General features: G+C 45.3%; 1 protein-coding gene across 3 annotated transcripts in view; it reads right to left on the bottom strand.

The window, feature by feature from the left end:
• Positions 1-20,798, bottom strand: part of ATP8B3 (ATPase phospholipid transporting 8B3) — a 153,412-nt gene that overhangs the window by 10,619 nt on the left and 121,995 nt on the right. For all 3 annotated transcript variants that reach the window (XM_030218590.1, XM_030218591.1, XM_030218592.1), the window contains 6 exons: positions 20,367-20,508; positions 15,780-16,047; positions 12,858-13,081; positions 8,142-8,225; positions 7,582-7,821; positions 279-417 (listed from right to left, as the gene is read on the bottom strand). In XM_030218590.1, coding sequence (XP_030074450.1) covers positions 279-417; positions 7,582-7,821; positions 8,142-8,225; positions 12,858-13,081; positions 15,780-16,047; positions 20,367-20,508 — 1,097 coding nt within the window. The remainder of the gene's footprint in view (positions 1-278; positions 418-7,581; positions 7,822-8,141; positions 8,226-12,857; positions 13,082-15,779; positions 16,048-20,366; positions 20,509-20,798) is intronic.

Here is a 20,798-nt window from a genome sequence, read left to right as displayed (position 1 = left end):
ATGCTTATTTTAGCAGGGCGGTCTGTATGGGTTGTTCACTCACAATACTGACACCTTCAAGCTACAAGAAACCAGTTTTGGGGTCAGATGTACTAAAGAATGTTCTCCCCAGTTTTTCATTAAAGCTTCCCATCCTTCCCCCCCTGGGTATCAAGTGAAAAATTCTTGTGTGACAAGAGGAACCTGAAACAGTAATGGGGAGGAGCCCAAAATCATGTCTCACAAGATGTGAATTTTAAAACTTACAGATTATGGTTAAAAAGTGTTGTCATGGTTACCTGGAAAGCGAAAGACTTTAGGCTGAATTATGAACAACTGAGAAAGTTGAAAGACAAAAGACAGGATAAAATACATCACAAGACTGATGATGATAGCCAGGCCAGACCAGACTGTCCAGTAAGAGGTCTCAAGAATGATCTGTAGGGAATGAATCAAAAGCCATAATATTACACACCGTTCATTTACCAGCTGCAAATGTCATATATCTAAACCTTGAGAAAAACTGCTTCCTTTCACTCTCAGCATCTTTTCTTCATCACTTCTATAACTCCCCATCTCCTCCAATTTACCATCATCCTCCTTCTTCTGTCAATTTAGCTCAGCACCTTGGGAACCACTCCCAGGCTTTTCAGGGTGGGGCACTATTAAAGACTTTGCTAAATCCATGCAAACTACATCCAGCACTTGATCTGATTCTCTAGTCACTCAGTCAAAGAAATTAATCAGATGCACTTGACACAACCTGCCTCTGTAGAGTCAATAAAAAGAGAGAAGCAAAATCCAACTGCAAAATGCAACTGGCAACCAAAATACAAATTTGTCAAACAAGTAGGTGCCAAACCCCAAAAATGTTATTTAATGAAAATAAAATCAAAGTGACAGCAAATATACACAGCTCATTAAGAAGCAGCCCATATCACCTTCCACTGGTCCAGAAGTTCACAAAGCTAAAACTAGATTCAGGGGCCCTTTTACTAAGCCGTGTAAGTGTCTACGCACATCCAACGAGTACCAAAATAGAGTTATTGCCCAGCTACTGTGTGGCTCTTGCGGTAATTTCATTTTTGGCGTGGGTCCGATAGGCGCATCTGAAAAATAAGTGGTATTTGACGCACATAGGTCATTACCACCTGGTTACCACGTGAGACTTTACCGCTAGGTCTCAGACCCAAAACGGATACGCAGCAATTTTCATTTTGCTGCACGTCTATTTTCGGCAAAAATTTTAAAAAGGCATTTTTTGCAGGTGCGCTGAAAAATGATTCTGTGTGTGCCCAAAATACGCATCTACACTACCGCAGACCATTTTTCAGCGCACCTTAGTAAAAGGACCCCTCACTTTCTTACATAACTGTGGTAAATAATATTTTAATCTTTTTTTTAAACTCACTAATACTTTTCTTTTCCTTGCGGAGTATTTTAGAGATGCTAAGAGTGGACGTTATCAATGTGGGTTAAAGTAAAAACGTGTTATTTTATTAACCCCATTTATTACTAATTAGGACTCATTGTATAAAACAGATACTGTGCTAAAATAGCACAAGAAAGTGGGAAAATATCACGTCTTAATGATAGCTCACATTGATAACTACACCCTTTAGTTGAAACCTGGTTGATAGTTTTTCTTCATTTCTTCTTCAGCAGAAGGGAGGTGGTTATAATGCCTCTATACGAGACATTGGTAAGGCCACACTTGGAGTACCGTGCTTGATTTTGAAGGCCATATCCAGAGCTGGATTTAGATTGTGATTGCCCATAGACAAAGAGGGGTACGGGAAAGGTTTTCTTCCCAAATCACTAGAAGAGGATCTTCCCTTCCCCTTGCCCAGCTGGCAATGCTTCTTATTTAAGGAACTCTCCAGTGCAGAGCTTTCTCATAGTCACAACTGACAGGACCTTTGATGCCCCGCCCTCTCCTCCGGCATGGGCTTTCTGTTACCATGGAAACCCTGCAAGGGACAGGGCATCACATATTTGCAGAGACAAAAAGAGGACACAAAAAATTTAAATGGTCATTACGTTTGCTAAAGAAATATTTAATCCAGGAGCGTAGCTAGGTGGGGCCATGGGAGCCTGGGCCCCCGCAAATTTCATCTGGGCGTGCACAGGAGGACATCAGCAAGATGAAAGAGCAGGGCCGCAAACACGGCTGCACCGGAGACCGGTGCTGAAGAAGGCTTTGGCTGGCGGGGGTTGGGGACCCCTGCCAGCAAAGGTATTTGCTTTTGCAGGGGGGGGGGCGACAAAGCAGTGAGGGGAAGCAGCGAGAAGGTGAGGGGGAACGACGAGGAAGTGAGGGGGAGCAGTGAGGCAGTGAGGGGACTGAAATGTGCCCCCCTACCTCGAGCTCTGGCCCCCTCCCACTGCGATGTCTGGCTACGCCCCTGATTTAATCATAGCAGTAGACAATAATCTACTTTTCAAAAACTTCCTGGATTTGAGTTTGACTGAGTCTGAGCCCAAGTGCATAATCAGAAGAGTGGATATCCCTCAACAACTTTGGCTGGCTTCTGAGATACAGGAACTGGTTGACGGGCAGACGCCAGAGGGTGATGGTAAATGGAGTTCACTCGGAGGAGAGAAAGGTGAGTAGTGGAGTGCCTCAGGGATCGGTGCTGGGGCCGATTCTATTCAATATATTTGTGAGTGATATTGCCGAAGGCTTACAAGGTAAAGTTTGCCTTTTTGCGGATGACACTAAGATTTGCAACAGAGTGGACACCCCGGAGGGAGTGGAAAGCATGAAAAAAGATCTGCAGAAGCTAGAAGAATGGTCTAACTTTTGGCAATTAAAATTCAATGTGAAGAAATGCAAAGTGATGCACTTAGGGAGTAGAAATCCACGGGAGACGCATGTGTTAGGCGGTGAGAGTCTGATAGGTACGGACGGGGAGAGGGATCTTGGGGTGATAGTATCTGAGGACCTGGAGGAAAGGAGAAACAGGGGTGATATGATACAGACGTTCAAATATTTGAAAGGTATTAATCTGCAAATGAACCTTTTCCGGAGAGGGGAAAGCGGTAGAACTAGAGAGTTGAAGTGACCTCGTGAGACTTCAACTCTCGGTGGCCATTTTGAATCGGCGCTGAGGATCACCAACAGGAAGCATGCATGCAGGGCAGCGCTCCGGGCAGGAAAGAGGAGGCCCGAAGAGGTCATTAGACCACCAGGGCAGTAGTAAGGTAAGAGCAGGGGGGTGACGTGGAGGGGGGGCGACGGGGTATGTGACAGGTGGGAGGGGAAAACGTGACAGGGGGCGGAGCGAGGGTGTGGCAGAGGGCGGGGTAAGGGCATGAAAGGGGGTGGTATGTGTGGTGGGGCGGGACATGTGTCCTCCTTTTGGGGGGACAAAGAATGGTAACCCTAAGACTGACTACCAGGCCAGAGATGGCTTCTCTCATTATGTGGGTAGGTGTATTGTCATAGGCATATAAAAGAAAAAGAGGACATTTTTCTAAAACAAAACAGGAGGATATATTTGAAGAAGTCCGAAAGAGGACGTATAGTAACTCCAATCAAAGGGCCCCCTCAGCGTGCAACTGAAGGTAGGCCCCGCACTGAAGAATTATTTAGCAGAAAAGCATTGCTAGCCACTGTGGAGTGATTTAAAATACAAACACACTGATCATAAATCAAGGTATTGCAACAGCAGCAATACCCCAGTGAATATCAAAATCTGATGCCGCAAGCAGGTGCCACTATTGCTTATTCCTAAATCTGGCCCTGCACATGTCTCAGTAAGATTATAAAAAGACTGGCGGAAGTCCAAAGAAAAGCAACCAATATGGTGTGGGGTCTGCACCAGAAGATGTATGAGAAGACATACCCTAGAGGAGAGGAGAGGCAGGAGAGATAGGATTCAGACGTTTAAAGACTTGAAAGGTATTCATGTACAAGAAATGAACCTTTCCCAGGGGAAGGAAGCCGTGGAACTAGGAGCGTGGTATAAAGCTGCAAAGGAAGGAGAGTCAGGAAATATTTCTTCATGGAAAGGTGGTTGACACCTGGAATTCCCTCCTGGAGGAGGTGATGGAGGCAAAATAGTTATGGAATTCAAAAAGGTGCAGCATACATATAGAGTATGGTGATAGGATGGAAATGCTACCGCTCTGAAGAGGACTGCACCTGGTGTCACTTGCTCACTGCCCCCCCCCCCCCCCACCCCCCAATCCAGCCTGCTCTTTCACCACCAAAGAGAGGAGACTGCAGGCTGGGAGCAGTATTTGAACCCCATGGAGCTGCACTGTTCACACAGACTTGGTATGGTGCTGGTTCTGTACAGCAGGGAAATAATATTTTCCATTTCAAGGAAGATGAGAGATTGCCTGTCTGGGTGGCCATTACAGCTCTAAACATCTCACTGGCAGTCTTTATCTCCCATCATCTACTATTAGCTTGATATTAAAAAGAAGTGATATATAATCCATATATTGGGTTGAATATTGGATATTTTAATGGACAGTTTGGGTTGAATGACCTGATGCTGTCTGAGTAAGAGGAGGCTCAGTCTGTGGGCAGGGTGAGGACAATTAAGAAGTTTTGCAGATAGCAATAATATTCAGGTTGCAATCTGGACAACTTACATCAGGGATGTCCAAGTTTCATCAACAGTGGCCACATGATCAGAAATTTCTTTGCAGGCCGTATGAATATTTCAGCTTGTTATTACATGATTTGCACTCATCAAAATCTGTAAATCTCTTCTGAAATTGTAATTTCATACTCTGTGATGTTTCAAAATTAGGTATGCCAGCTAATTGGGGTTTTTTTTGCTAAAATTTGAAACGGGCCACATCTTGAGGTCAAGCAGGCTGCATTTGGCCCACTGGCTACATGTTGGATGCACCAAATAACAGACCCAGAGTGAATTAATAATACCAGGGCAGTTACTGCACTGTTCACCTATTCAGAACTGCTACCTCTGTGGAAAGTAGCATTGTATGTACATATTAATTTAAGTGCCAGTGCTGGCATTCATTAACACTGGGCCCGAGATTCAGCTGTCAGCGGACAGTGCTTTTGCTGTCCTCCACTGGCATTAAACCCGGATATTCATGCCAGCCATATTCAGCCACTGGCATTGAATATCCAGGGGATTTTCAGGCTGCTACAAAGTTAACTGGTTAAACTGGTACTCAGCGCTAGCTAGTTAAGATGTTAGAGGTTAAAAATAAGACTGCTATTTATGCGGTCAGACTTAAGAGCTAAACATCCAGTTAGGCGCTGAATATCCGTGCCTAATCGGATGTCATGCGATATAGCTGGTTACGCTGTAGGTGCTGTGACTTCAGTGGGAGATAACTGGTTATCTCTCATTGAACATTTGCAGTTAGCCACCTAAATGCTATTTAACCAGTCGGCAGCTGTTTCTGATTGGTTACATAGGGCTGAATATCTGGGGAGGGTGGGGGAGGGCGCCTGTGACCACATCGGCTAAATATTGACTACTATTGAGCTTATTTTCGAAAGAGATCGCCGGCCATCTTCCAACACAAATCGGGAGATGGCCGGCAGTCTCCTGATCCCGGCCAAATCGGTATAATCGAAAGCCGATTTTGGGCGGCCCCCAACTGCTTTTTGTCGCGGAGCCAGCCAAACTTCAAGGGAGGGTACAGAAGGCGGGACGAGGGGCGGGATGGGGGCAGGATGGGGGCGTGGTTACGAGATGGCCAGCTTCACCTTATAATGGAAAAAAGATGGCCAGCTCAGATGAGCATTTCAGCAGCTGGATCATTTATTTTTAGGTCCAAGTCACAAAAAAGTGCCCCAATTGACCAGATGACCACTGGAGGGAATCGTGGATGACCTCCCGTTACTCCCCCAGTGGTCACCAACCCCCTCCCACCCAAACAAAATTAAAAACAAAAAGTTTTTTGCCAGTCTGTATGCCAGCCTCAAATGTCATACCCAGCTCCGTGACAGTAGTATGCAGGTCACTGGAGCAGTATTTAGTGGGTGCAGTGCACTTCAGGCAGGTGGATCCAGGCCCATACCCCCCTACCTGTTACACTTGTGGTGGTAAATGCTGAGCCCTCCAAAAAAAGCCAAAACCCACTGTACCCACATGTAGGTGCCCCCTTCATCCCTAAGGGCTATGGTAGTGGTGTAGAGTTGTAGGGAGTGGGTTTTGGGGGGGATTTAGGGGGCTCATCACACAAAGTAAGGGAACAAAGCACCTGGGAGCTATTTTTTTTTTAATTTCTAGAAGTGCCTGGTTGGTGTCCTGGCATGTCAGGGGGGCCAGTGCACTACAAATGCTGGCTCCTCCCACGACCAAATGCCTTGCATTTCGCCGGGTTTGAGATGGCCGGGCCCACTTTCCATTATGGCTGGAAAACGAAGCTGGCCATCTCCTCTAAACCCGGCGGTCAATTTAGCCGGCCCCAACCGCATTTCGAAAATACAGTTGGCTCCGCCCCCTTGCGGAGCCGGCCCCGAAGATGGCCAGCCATCTATTTGGCCGGCGCCGTTAGATTATGCCCCTCTATGTTACCATGTTACTATCACATCAATATTCAAAAGGGTGTTTATATGTACTATAGCCATAAAACATATAGCCATAAACCATGGAGTGGAGGAGTGGCCTAATGGTTAGCGCACTGGTCTTGCAATCCAGAGGTGGCTGGTTCAAATCCCACTACTGCTCCTTGTGATCTTGGGCAAGTCACTTAACTCTCCATTGCCTCAGGTACAAACTTAGATTGTGAGCCCTCCTGGGACAGAGAAATATCCAGAGTACCTGAATATAACTCACCTTGAGCTACTACTGAAAAAGGTGTGAGCAAAATCTAAATAAAATATAAATCTCCTATGTCTGGATTTTCAGTGGTATTTTCTGGGTTAATAAAAGAAAGAAAACAACAGAAAATGTTAGCAGAGGAAGAGGAGGTCATCAGACACAATGACCTGCAGGTTTCTTTCATGTTCAGTCACAGCACATTCTCCTCTCCCAAATGGTACAAAGCCCTCCAAATGGAGGGGAATTAAACTGCAGTCAGCTACTCTTTGACAGTTCTTCCAAATTTTTAAAATCATCTTTCATCTTATCTGTCTTTCTGAGATGGCCACACTACTGTAGATTTTCACATCATCAACCCAAAGACCCTCCACCAAGTCCCAACACTCACCCTCACCCTACTCATGATGCTCATTGTGGCCCTCAGACCAAACAATTTGCCCACCCCTGATCTACCATGTTACAATCAATTAAGAACAAAGTTGAGAGAGGGGGTATCAAACTGCAATCCTAGAGGCCCATACCAGTCAGGTTTTCAAGATCTTGCTAATGAATATTCATGAGATACATTTGCATCTTTGCTTCCATTGAATTGCAAATATATTTCATGTATATTCCTGAAGGATAGCCTGGAAACATGACTGGTTTGTGGCCCTCCAGGATTGTATTTTGACACCCTGGTCTATGGCTTCAAAGGGCAAGAAAATGGAGTCAGATTCTTTTTCCTACCTTCTGCTTTTTTTTGTTGTTGTTGAGAAGAATAGATCAACAGTTTCTAAAAATTCCCAACCTCTTCTCAAGCATCTCCATTCAAGCACACAAAATTCAGGGGACCTCGACTCACCTGCACTGTAACAGCCAGCACAATTGCTGTTGCCACAATCGCTGCAAGCGAGAAAGAATCACAAGGATAGTCCGGTGTAGCTGTGTCAAAGAAGGCCCCAAATGTTACAAAGAAGACTGCCAAGGAGGTGGTTGCTCCATTTAAGAAAGACACAAAGAAGGTCCTGTAAGTGAAGAGGGAGCCAGTCTGGCCCATCTTGTAGAGTTCAGGAGACTGCAAACTAACCTTGGCACTCACATCCTGCCAACCAGATTCAAAGAAAAAGGCTGACAATGTTAATAGGGTCCATACAAGATATTATACATTATCATGCCCAGACACAGTAAGAAATTGTGAGTAATCCACCTTCCCCAACATCACTAAAAAAGAAATCAGTATTTCTGGAAGTGTCAGGAGGTCAGGGGTGGGGGAAGGGCAGGTGGTGGGTAGGAGGAGGCAAAGGGCCCCATATTAAAAAAAAAGCTGAAATCCTAAATCTAGGCTGCCTAAATTTGTCTTCTCTTTTCACTCAAACATAAGCTCAAAAGGTAAAACATCATAGGTATTTAAAAAGTGGTCACCTGTTCCTGCAGTCCCATGGCAAGTACTGGTAAAGATGTGTAGAACACTGCAAAGAATGCTATGAACCAGTTGTCATAGATGTTCTGAAGGAAAAATGAGAGAGTGTCAAAAAAGCCCCACAGAAACAGAAAACAGGAGTACAGAGAAGGGTCTAAAAGCCCATCTGGCCTGCCCAATTTGCTTCCTTCTACAACGCCTCTGACAAAGTGGACTGTTGTCCTTGAAAGCTCATGCCCCAGTGAATTGTTTACTCTATAAGATGCCACCAGTCTCTATCATGCTCCAAACTAACTGGCCACCCCTCTAGAAGCTTTTATAGGCCACAGCTGTTCTCTTGACAAATTTAATATATGCAAGAAAACAGCAATACAATGATAGCTTAAATTCCTGTACTCTCATACTGGCTAGTTCGTGGTTGATATTGGAAATATATTTAAATTTGGTAACTAGCTTCTTGGTTTTCTTTCTAGATTTGTTGGCATGAAGGAGGTGCAGCTAATGCAAGGGAAGGAAAAAATGAGTTTCTGTTCAGGTGCAGGTGGTCGAAGATAAGTTTCTTCCATTGATCAATGGAAACAGTTATAGGACTGTGTGGTCTTGGGATCCCAAAGGCCTTCAGTGAAGTGTGAGGAATGCTTACAAAAGGGAAAGCCTACAGTTTGACTTTACTTCCAGTCACTTTAATGGGGGAAATATATTTCCACTTCACAAAATAGTGTTGAGAGAGGTTTTCTAAAAATCCTGAAGGTCAGTTTCCTCTCAGGCTGCGCATGCTCAGTTTTGAAACAGAGCATATGCTGAGAGAAAAAACAGCTGCAGGGGCAGGCAATGGGCAGAGTGAAGAGCAGCACTGGATGAAGACCTCATCTGCTGGCGGGGCCTGGGGATCCCCACCAGCCAAGATATTTATATTTCAGTTACGGCAGGGATCCAGGGGGACGGCAGCTGTGGTGATCCTAGCAGCGATGATCATGGGGGTGGGGGCAGCGGCCCTGACCTGGGCCCGGCTCAGTCTCTTGGCAGCCTTGCACCACAGGTACCCTGAATGAATTCCTCTCTCCTTCTTCCCTGGAATACACAGGGATGCAAAGGTTCCCCATACCTTCCTACTAAAACAAGCCAGCAAATGGATTTTGGGTCTGTTACTTGTCCCTTGGTCCTTGAATTCTTGCTTTTTTTAGCAAGTGCCTATTAGAGCCAACTCATGGCAGGCTGATTCTGCATTCAGAATTTCTGCATCAGGCTGGACAGGAGGGTTCTCCATCTTAGTATGGGTCAAAGGCGAGAGAATGAACCCAAGTCAAACTTGGCGGGCAAGAAGGGAACTTATAACACATAGGGGGAGGAAACTGCTGCCACCAGACCCCTCCCCTAATTATCATAAACCCTCCTATTGTTCCATCAATTTCTAGAGGCTTCTACCCTCTCTTGAAACTTCTTCCTGACAAGTACTAGAACAGGAAAAACAACAGGATCACAGAAAGGCCACAACTGAAGCCAGAGACACCAAGGGTGGCCCATCCCAAAGCTGGAGATTTACGATCTTTATGCTGGAGATTGAAGGCCAATGAGTGAGATTTTTTTGCAGGCCTCAGGCAGATCTAATGCCAGGTCTGGAAAATGTAACATCCAAAACCAGGAGAAAGTACCAAATATATAGGAAGGAGGAGGGGGGGAGGGAACCCAAGTTAGAGCCTGTGCAGAAGGAGGTCCTTCAAGACAGGGCTCAATGTTCAGCAGGAGGTGTATATTGGGCTCCAGCTCAATGCAGATGTGGAGGTTCACATCTAGATAATTTTAGACTTGCTGCTATGGCAGGTAAGAAATTGTGGTTTACATTCTTTGGCTAGGACTCCTTGTTGTGAAATGGCAGGTAGTCAGGTTGTTGTTTCTAAATAAATAATGTTTCTTGTTTTTCTAGCTCAGGTTCTATTTTATCGCCTGTTTCATACCAAGCAAGTTTCTGTGGTCTCAATTATTTGCATATTAATATTCTATTCTTCCTGTATGTTTTAATATATGTTGAGGGAGAGAAAGGGGGTTAATAAAAATGCAGGCAACATTTTCCTTCCTATTGGCTGTCAGGCTGCCATAGGCCAGCAATGGAAGCACTAACTTAATGGACTGAATGAATTGTGCACACCAAAGAGAATTTAAGACAGCATAAAATTAAAATTCTCATGATGTTACAAACCTTTTCATGCTGAGCAGCTAAATGTCTTCAGATTTTACTTAAAACCTATGGAAGAATAGTGGCTTTTCACTTATACTAACTAACAATGTTAATTTACATGGAGGCTTAAAATCCACTTCAGAACAGTGGGTGCTGAATATTGTGGATTATCCCACACAGCTACAATCAGTGCCTGCCTCCCCTCCCCATGTGCCCCCTCCTCCTCCTCCTTTCCTACTGGGTGCTGAACACCGTGGATTAATTCTCATACATACAATCAGTGCCTGCCTGTCTCCACCCCCCTCCCCCCCCCCCCCCCCGCCATAGGAGCCAGCTTTGTGGGTGCAGTGAGTGCGGAGCACCCCTAATGTTCAGCAAGCTCCTTCATTGTTTCCAGGGAGGGGTAACCAAGTATGTCCCACTTGTACCAAAAGTGACCTAATACAGGTGGAGCGGCATTTTAGAAAGGACATCCAACTCAGAATATGGACCTCTAAGTCTGTCCATTACAAATCGACTTCCATCTATAGAACAGGAAACAGCCTGTTCTAAAATACATATGAGACGGATGTCTATGTGCTGGAAGCGTCCCGCATGATCATCCATTTTACAAACTGAAACATCCAATGAACAGGGCACAATGAGGGACATGGGGGTCTATGTGGCAGCAAAGGAACATCTCTATGTAAGAGGGAAGAGTAGCCTAAAGCAGCTAGCTACAAGCCAGAGCAGAGTTCTACAGGTTGCTGCTTCAAGACCCACTACAGCTATGTGTAATCTTTATTTGTTTCTTTTTTTTTTTATTTGTGAGCACTCCAGGGACATAAAAATTCCTACTGTGACTTCCATGACCCCATTCAATGGAGACCTGCTCAATCAGAGCACCTTTCTGTAGCTTTGATGTGCCTAGTACCAGGTCTAAATATGGATGTCCATAATTTTGAACATGGACATCCCTTCCCCGTCTGCAACTGGGAGCTGGAAGTCCATCTTTTGGCCCTTCCTAGTTCTACTCAAAACATGACCAGGCCACACCTCCTTGGCATATAGACTTCCATATTCTGGCTTGATAAAATTGGCATTTGGATGTCCATGCAACATGGATGTCATGTCTAAATGCTGGTTTTCAGACGTCCACTACATCAAGTAAGCTTCTAAAATAAGCACCATAATCAATTTAAAAAAAAAATACATTAAGGAAAATTAGAAATCATTCACTAAAGTCCACCAAAGAGAGAGGGCAGAGCTCTAAAGATTATCAGCAAGATCTCATCCCATAAACTTTTAAGCAAAAAAACACCAACAGGAAATCCAGCATAAGACTTAATTAATTAATTAATGTGAATCACTATTAATCACTTTGGATCCCTTTTACTAAGCTGCGGTAAACAGGGCCCTCCGGTAGCATCAGCGAGTGGATTTGCCGCGCACCGAAGTCCCCTTTTACCGGAGCAGGTAAAGACTTTTCTTTAAAAAAAAAAAAAAAAAGAAATGGCTGTGCGGTAAGTAAACCACTTGCTGCACGACCATTTCCTGGGGGAGCTTGTACACGCTAACTCCGGCGGTAACTGAGCAGCATGTGGGGCTGTCCAATTACGGCTAGGTAAGCCCTTAGCGCTAAAAAAATTTAAGTATTTTTTCAGTGCCAGAATTGCGCACATTGGGGGCAGGCATTACTACCAGGCTCCTGCGGTAGACTGGCGATAGTGCCGGGTTGGCAAAGGGGTGGTACGCCACTTCGAAATAGGGGTCCTTTGTACGGAAGGGTAATTTCTATTGTTTGGTATCCACAATCATTGTGTAATGTTGGTTCCCTAGTTGGTGCTAGATACAGAGAATTATCCTAAGTAGTCACAAAAGTACCTGCCTCTTTCCCCATCCTCCACCCCCCCCCCCCCCCCCATGTGGATGCTGGATACAGGAAATTATCCTAAGCTGCAATCAGTACCTGACTCTCATCTCCCACCCCCCTTTTTATGGGTGCTGGATATAGGGAGTTTTCCTATGTAGCCACAGTTAGTGCCTGCTCTCCCCCCCCCCCCCCCCCCCCCCCAGTGGATCCTTTGTAAAGCGAAATTTTTTTTGTTACATTTGTACCCGCGCTTTCCCACTCAAGGCAGGCTCAATACGGCTTACATAGCTGCAATCAGTGCCTGATTCTCCCTCTCCCTTTTTTTAGTGGGTACTAGACACTATGAATTATCTTATGTAGCCACAATCAATGCCTATATCCCCCCCCCCCCCCCCCCCCCACACACACACATACTTTGTGGGAGCTGGTTGGATATAGGGAATTATCCCACTTAGCTGTAATCAATACCTGAGTCTCTCTTCTCCCCTCTTTTTTTTTTTTAGTGTGTGCTGGATTCCATGAATTATCCTACGAAGCCACACTCAGTGCCTGCTCCCCCTCTCCCCTTTGCAGGTGCTGGATGCAATGAATTATCCTAGTAGCCATAACCAGTGCCTGCCTGTCTCCTTCCTTCCCCCATATCCGCCTTTCTCTGTTCCAGGTAAATAAACAGAAAAACAAGGTAGTTACCACTGCTGTAAATCCATTGAAAATGGCGAACCATATTTGTATCAGCACACTAGCAGCAGTCTTATAGAAGAAATAACGAAGAAATTTGCATATGCGAAAGTAGGACCACCGACCATGGACAAGGAGGAGCGGTTGCAGGTAGCGAAACTGTGCCAGGGCATAATCACTGGTTTGGACTGCTTGCGTCCCCTCCTGCCCATTGATGCCAATGCCAATATGAGCCGCTGAAGGGTAAAGAAAAGACAGCACATAATTACCTTTCTAAAATCCACAATATGTTCACTTTAAAGCAGGGGTTCTCCACCCAGTCCTCAGGACACACCTAGCCAGTCAGGTTTTCAGGATACCCACAATGAATATGCATGAGGTAGATTTACATATCAAGGAGGTCGTGCCTACAAAATTATATCATGCATATTTATTGTGGGTATCCTGAAAACCTGACTGGCTTGGTGTGTCCTGAGGACTGAGTTGAGAATTCCTGCTTTAAAGGTGAAAGACTTTCAATGTCTTCAAATGAAGAGGGAGGGGAGAATCCAGTTCTGGATGCTATTTATTGCTGTGATATTGTATTTAGAGGATGGAATGCAGGATGGTTATCAGTTGTGTTGCTGTGCAGGGCCCGAAACCAGCAAATATATTTCAGGCCCTATATATTAAGCTATGTTAGGTACTTAACAAGGTTTTTAAGTCACCCAGGTAAACTAATTGGTTAAATAAGAGGTAACAATCAATTATTGGCATTAAGAAATGCTAGTTGGCAGTCATTAGGAGTTACACATGGATCTGCCCTATGTCCCCTCCTATAACCTAATCACAACTGTATCTCAATATCTTCACACCAGTGATGGGTGTAGTCAAAATATTTCAATATAGTTTCATCACACCAAAGTTTAATATTAATGGTAAAGACAGCCAATGAGTATAAACATTTCTTTAACTCAACACTGGCCAAATTCTTCATTGATCCAAGCATGATCTCTTTTCAATTTTTTGTTATTTAGATGTATCGTTTTTAGTATTTTCTTATCCACAAAATGTAATATTTTAATATTTATCTTATTCATTTGATCTGTTCCAAATATACGGCCACCTCTCCCTCAATCATTTATGTCAGGGTCAAGGTACCAAAGGTTTGTTAAACTCATAAAGTAGCAAGTTTAACAAACCTTTGGTGCCTCGACCACGACTCAGATGAATGAAACATGAATTCATGACAGGAGAGGTGGCCTTATGTTTGCAACAGATCGAGGGGCCGATATTCAGACCGCGGGACCGGCTAACTCCCGCAGTCAGCGCTAAGCCCGGATATTCAATGCTGGGTCATATCTGGCGACCGGCAATGAATATCCGGTTTATTTGTGGCCGGTTTAAAGATAACAGGCTAAGTCGATATCCAGACTAAGCCGATTATCTTTACACCGGCCAAAGATATATCAGGTTTGCACACGGTAAAATATGGCTGCGAAAGCTGGTTTAAAAATCGGCTGATAGCAGGTTATATTGGACGATATAACTGGCTAGCTGCTAACCGGGGATATTTAGCAGGGGATAGCTGATTATCCTCTGCTGAATATCGGCGGATAGCCAGTTAAGCACTGTTTAACCGGTCAGCATCCATTCTGACCGGTTAAATAGTGTTGAATATCAGGGGCGAGTGTATAAGATAAGTGTTAAAATATTAAGTTTTGTGGATATCAAAATACTAAAAACTATACATCTGAATAATTACAAATTTAAAAATTAGAGCATGGTTGGGTCAAAGAAGAATTTGGCCAATGCTGAGTTAAAGAAATGTTTATACTTACCGGCCGTCTGAGGAGCCTTTTACCATTCCTATTGTATAACCCGCGCACATAACTATTGTATAACCCACGCACATAACTTATCTCACACGCAACTCCAAAAGGAGGCATGACCAGGGGAGGGGCATGGGTGGGTCACGTTCCCAGGATTTAAGCATGCGATTATAGAATACTTGAATTTGCGCCTCTGACAGTAGTTCGGCGTGGGCATTTACACCAGCCATAGGCTGGCGAAAGTGCTCACGCCCCAAAGTTAGGCACGAAATTGCGCACTAAGGGGTTCTTATACAAAGTGGCAGTAGGGCTACCAGATGTGTAGCATGTGCCAAATTGACACTACCGCCCGGTTAGCACGCCCACCCGGCGGAAATTTTGAAGCTGGTGCATGTCGTTTCCAGTAGTAGAAAATATTTTTCTATTTTCTACCACGGAGGCGTTCCTGGCAGTAATTGGCAGCGCGGCCACATTGGCATGTGCTGCATGAGTACTGCGCATGTAATGCATGAGCCCTTACCACTAGGTCAATGGGTGGCAGTAATGGCTCAGGCAGTAAATGTTTTTGCACATGGCCATTTACTGTCCCCATTTTAAAAAAGCCTTTTTCTCAGCCATGGTAAAAAATGGTGCAGCGCGCGCTAAAAACGTATGCCCACACTACAGTAGGCCACTTTTTACCACGGCTTAGTAAATGGACCACTAAGCTAGTATTCTATAAAGATAGTTCCACTCAAAAACTACCTTTATAGAATTCATGCTCCGTGCGTATCATTCCAGCACCTAACTTTCGGCAACCTTGACTGAATTCCCCACTAACTGCATGGCACTGCATTAACAATTAATACATGCTAACTGCTACATTAAATAGATAATGCAAAATTCCTTGTAGGGGAGACATGGGATAGGCAGGAACTGAGTTTTGCAGTTATTTCATTTGTTTACCTTAAGCTAACTAGGTAGGTAGAGAGCAAAAAGTGAACCTCCAGCTCAACAAGAGCTTAGGAGCTGAGGCCATGAACAGTGGTGGCACTAAGCCATAACATCAGCCTGAGTTTGCACAGTTTGATGAATTCTGAGCTTGACTGTGGAATGACTTAATCACTGTCGCTTGCGCCCTCACTTTTGATCATGTTGACGTCGTTTGCCCCATCTCCAATGGCCAATGTGGTAACATTCTTATGTCTTCTCAGAAGCTGCACCACCATGGCCTTCTGCTTTGGAGTGACCCTGCAGAAGACCACGGCCTGACAGAGGCAGGCCAGGTCCACAAACGCCTTCTCCCTCAGACCATCAACCTCTTCCTCCATTTCAGTCTCATGCTTGCAGCATATGCCTCTCAGCATCCTCGAGGACAACTTCTTTTTGTCCATATTTCCCAGGATTTTTCCCTAAGGAACATGAAAAGAGCCATCATTCCAAGTCTCCAGCTGTGCTGGGACCCAATGTCTCTCAAATTGAAGTAGCAAGAGACCTCTAATAACACAGTAAATGACAGCAGATAAAGACCAGTGTGGCCCATCCAGTCTGCCCAGTAAAGGCTACAAGAGCAATTCTGTAACTGGGCACTCGCATTTGTGCATCACTTGCGAATGTAAATGTACATAATACCAGCACTTTCACAGATACGTTTACACTTATATGTGACAGCCAAGTGATTAAGTGCTATTCTGTATGGGTGCACATGAGTGGCATAGCATGTACATGTAAGGGGGCGGAGCATGGGTGGAGCATGGGGGAGTCATGGAGGGGCATAATCGAAAGGCGCTGGCCAAATAGCTGGCCGGCCATCTTCGGGGCCGGCGCCGTAAGTGTGCGGAGCCATCTGTATTTTAGAAAAAGATGGCCGGCCATCTTTTTCTTCGCTAATACGGTTGGGCCCGGCCAAATGTCAAATATGGCCGGGTTTGAGATGGCCGGCATCGGTTTTCGGCCATAATAGAAAATAATGCCAGCGATCTCAAACCCGGCGAAATCCAAGGCATTTGGTCGTGGGAGGAGCCAGCATTTGTAGTGCACTGGCCCCCCCTTACATGCCAGGACACCAACCAGGCACCCTAGGGGGCACTTCTACAAATTTTAAATAAAAATAAAAATTGCTCCCAGGTGCATAGCTCCCTTCCCTTGGTTGTTTAGCCCCCCCAAAACCCACTCCCCACAACTCTACACCATTACCATAGCCCTAAGGGGTGAAGGGGGGCACCTACATGTGGGTACAGTGGGTTTTGATTGGGTTTTGGAGGGCTCCCATTTACCACCACAAGTGTAACAGGTAGGGGGAGTGGGCCTGTGTCCACCTGTCTGAAGTGCACTGCACCTGCTAAAAACTGCTCCAGGGACTTGCATACTGCTATCAGGGAGCTGGGTATGACATTTGAGGCTGGCATAGAGGCTGGCAAAAAAGGTTTTTGTTTTGGGTGGGTGACCACTGGGGGAGTAAGGGGAGTAAGGGGAGGTCATCCCAGATTCCCTCCGGTGGTCATTTGGTCAGTTGGGGCTCCTTTTTGAAGCTTGGTCGTGAAAATAAAGGGACCAAGTAAAGCCGGCAAAATGCTCGTCAAGTCTGCCTTTTTTTTTCCATTATCAGGCGAAGCCGGCCATCTCGTGAGCACGCTCCCGTCCCGCCTTCACTACCCTACCAACACGCCCCCTTGATGTTTCGCTGGCTCCGCGACGGAAAGCAGTTGAACCCGGCCAAAATCGGCTTTCGATTATACCGATTTGGCTGGGTTCAGGAGATCGCCGGCCATCTCCCGATTTGTGTCGGAAGATGGCCGGCGATCACTTTCGAAAATGAGCTGGATGGTCTGAATATTGTCTGGTGCTCAGTTAACTTCCTGGTCAGCGCACATACCCAGAATTCAATGCTGTGAGTCGAACATGCCCTAGCATTGAATATCCCATGGCTAGGAGCGGATTACTAGCCACTTACAAGACAGAAGGAGAGAGATTGATAAGCACAGCTCAGGAGAGGGATCTTGGGGTGATAGTGTCTGAGGATCTCAAGGTGACGGAACAATGTGACGAGGTGATGGCCATTATCCGGTGTGGTTTATGTTTATGCAGATGATATTTTGTCGATGGGATATTGTTCCCCACGGAATCCTGACCTCACTGTGATGAATTATTGTTTGTAGGTTATAGATGACAGGCTTAAAAAGAATGGATTAGTCTCAAACATAGCAAAAACTAAAGTTTGCTGGTTGTCCGGCCATTGACCCAGTCCTTTGATTTTACCCCAGTTTTTGGAAGATAGGGTATTTCTTTCAGAGATGGTTCATAAGAACATAAGAGTAGCCATACTGGTTCAGACCAATGGTCCATCTAGCCCAGTATCCTGTTTCCAACAGTGGCCAATCCAGGTCACAAGTACCTGACAGAAAGTACAAGTACCTCGCTATGTAGGAGTTATTTTAGATTCCTGATTGCAATTTGAGCTACAAGTAGCAAGTGAAGTTCAGTCAGGGTTTTGTGCACTATGTGCAGTTAAACTATAGCAACGGTACATACTTTTCTATATTCATTGGTTATTTCTAAGACGGATTATAGAAATGTTTATATTGGGACTGGTCCGTTATTTATGGAAGAAGTTGAGGACTGCAGAATGCAGGAATTTGATTACTGGATGGGTGTGGAAGGAGCAAATGAATCCATTGTATATTCGGTTCCACTGGTTACCAGTGGAATATCGGTCACTATATAAAACTCTGATTATGGTGCATAAAGTATTGCATCAGGGGATTCCTTCTTATTTAGAGTCTATGATCTGCCCCTATATACCATTTAGAGCCTTACAATCTACTGATAGTTCATTGCTGTCCCTCTCAGAGGCTTCCCAAGCTAGGCTGACAGTAACCGGGGAAAGCACCATTTGTGGTGTGCCCCTGTTGTATGGAACCAGTTCCCTATGGAGTTGAACAGAGAGGAGTCTTTGGATCAATTTAAGGAGAAATTGAAAACAGAAAGTGGTTGGACTGGTTGTCTGACCAGTGGCGGGCACACCTGATAATCTGCAAAACAGTAAACCTAAAGAGGATATTTTGTGTATGTTAAGATTGTTTGAATGGGAATGTCTGATTCTTTTCTATTATTGTTGGAGTTACTTTCTGTAGAACAGTTATATTATTGTAAAACCACTCTGACTTGTATTAGAAAGGTGGTACAGCAAGTCTTTTAAACTATTTAGGATGCTAGGCTGCATAGAGAGGGGAATAACCAGCAGAAGAAACGAGGTGTTGATGCCCCTGTACAAGTTGTTGTTGAAGCCCCACATGGAGTATTATGTTCGGTTTTGGAGGCCGTATCTTGCTAAAGATGTAAAAAGACTTAAAGCAGTTCAGAGAAAAGCCATGGAAATTGTATGGGGTTTGCACCACAAGACATATGAGGAGAGAAATGATGACCTGAAGGTGTATGCCCCCTGGAGAAAAGGAGAGACAGGGGTGATATGATACACACATTCAAATATTTGAAGGGTATTAATATACAAACAAACATTTTCCAGAGATCTACTTCTACTTATCATTTCTATAGTGCTACTAGACGTACGCAGTGCTGTGAGGAGGTTTTAGAACTAGAGGACATGAATTTGCAGGGGGGCTGGCTCGGGAATAACGTCAGGAAGCACTTTTTCAAGGAGAAGTTGGTAGATACATGGAATGCCCTCCCACAGGAGGTGGTGGAGATGAAAATGTTAATGGAATTCAAAAATGTGTGGGATAAACACAAGGGAATCCTGTATGGAAGGAATGGAACCAAACAAACTTAGTGATCACTAGATGGCAACTCCAGTAATTGGGAAGCAAAGCCAGTGCTGGGCAGGAGCTTCGAAGAAAGCTTCAGTAGTTGGAGAACAAGGCCAGCACCAGGCAGCCTTCTACAGTCTATGCCCTGATCATGGTTGGATCAGGGGCGTAGCCAGCCTTCCGTGGGGGAGGGGTCCAGAGCCCGGGGGGAGGGGGCACATTTTAGCCCTCCCCCGGTGCCCCCCCCCCCTACCGCCGACATTGCCACCCCCCCTCCCGCCGCGAACCCGCCGCCGCTGCAGCCTACCTTTACTTTTGCTGGCGGGGGATCCCACTCCCCGCCAGCCGACGTCTTCTTCTCAGTCGCTTCCTGCTCTTCAATATGTTTGCTGACGTCCTGCACGTTGTACGTGCAGGACGTCAGACTCAGAGAACAGAACTGTTCTTTGAGTCTGACGTCCTGCACGTACAATTACGTGCAGGACGTCAGCAAACAAATTGAAGAGCAGGAAGGACTGAGAAGACGTCGGCTGGCGGGGAGTGGGATCCCCCGCCAGCAAAAGTAAACGTAGGCGGCGGCGGGGACGGGTTCGCCGGGAAGGGGGTCCTGGGGTGATTCTGCGGGGGCCTCGGCCCCCTCAGGCCCCACGTAGCTACGCCACTGGGTTGGATAGATTAGGATGGGCTACAGAGGGTTTCAGTGACAGCTTCAGTAGTTGGAAAACAAGGCCAACACCAGGCAGACATTTACAGTCTGTGTCCTGAAAATGGCAAGGACAAATCAAGATCAAGTATGCATATGTAGTATCACATCATACTTTATGCTAAGAGTTTATCTTGTTGGGCAGACTGGGTGGACCATACGGGTCTTTATCAGCATCAGCTACTATCTAACTATGTTGTTGTTGCAGGCTAAATAATACCCCCCATATTTTTTTTAAAAGTACTGTTCACCCTGATCTTACCAAATATTCTCCCGTGATCACCAGCGCCATCTTCCCACAGTGCAGACTCTCTCTGTGCTTTCTAAAGGCTGTGCTGGCCAGGAGATTTTCAACACTGCCAGTACGGTTATTGTTGTTTTCCCAGTAGGCATCCAACATATCACTGGTGAGGAGACAGGGCATCAAAATTAAAAATACCTAAGAAAACTAATGGATTAATATTCAACCACTGTCAGTGTACTGTTGCAAAGTTGGCCGCAGCATCTAAATAATATTCCATTTATCTGGGTGGTGAGGCATGCTGAATATATTCAGACAGGGGTGTCCATGATATTCAGCTATCAGGGCAGCTGTAGAGGTTAAGACAACCTTTTTCCTGGCCTAAATTAATCCACATAACTATAGGATAGTGGTCAAATGTCATTGGCTATCCACAGCGTTAAGTGGAACACC

This window comes from Microcaecilia unicolor, chromosome 11 (assembly GCF_901765095.1).
Source record: "Microcaecilia unicolor chromosome 11, aMicUni1.1, whole genome shotgun sequence".
In the NCBI taxonomy this organism is placed as follows: Eukaryota; Metazoa; Chordata; class Amphibia; order Gymnophiona; family Siphonopidae; genus Microcaecilia; species Microcaecilia unicolor.
Note: the sequence above shows the minus strand (reverse complement) of the source record. Positions and strands in the feature narration are given on the sequence as shown.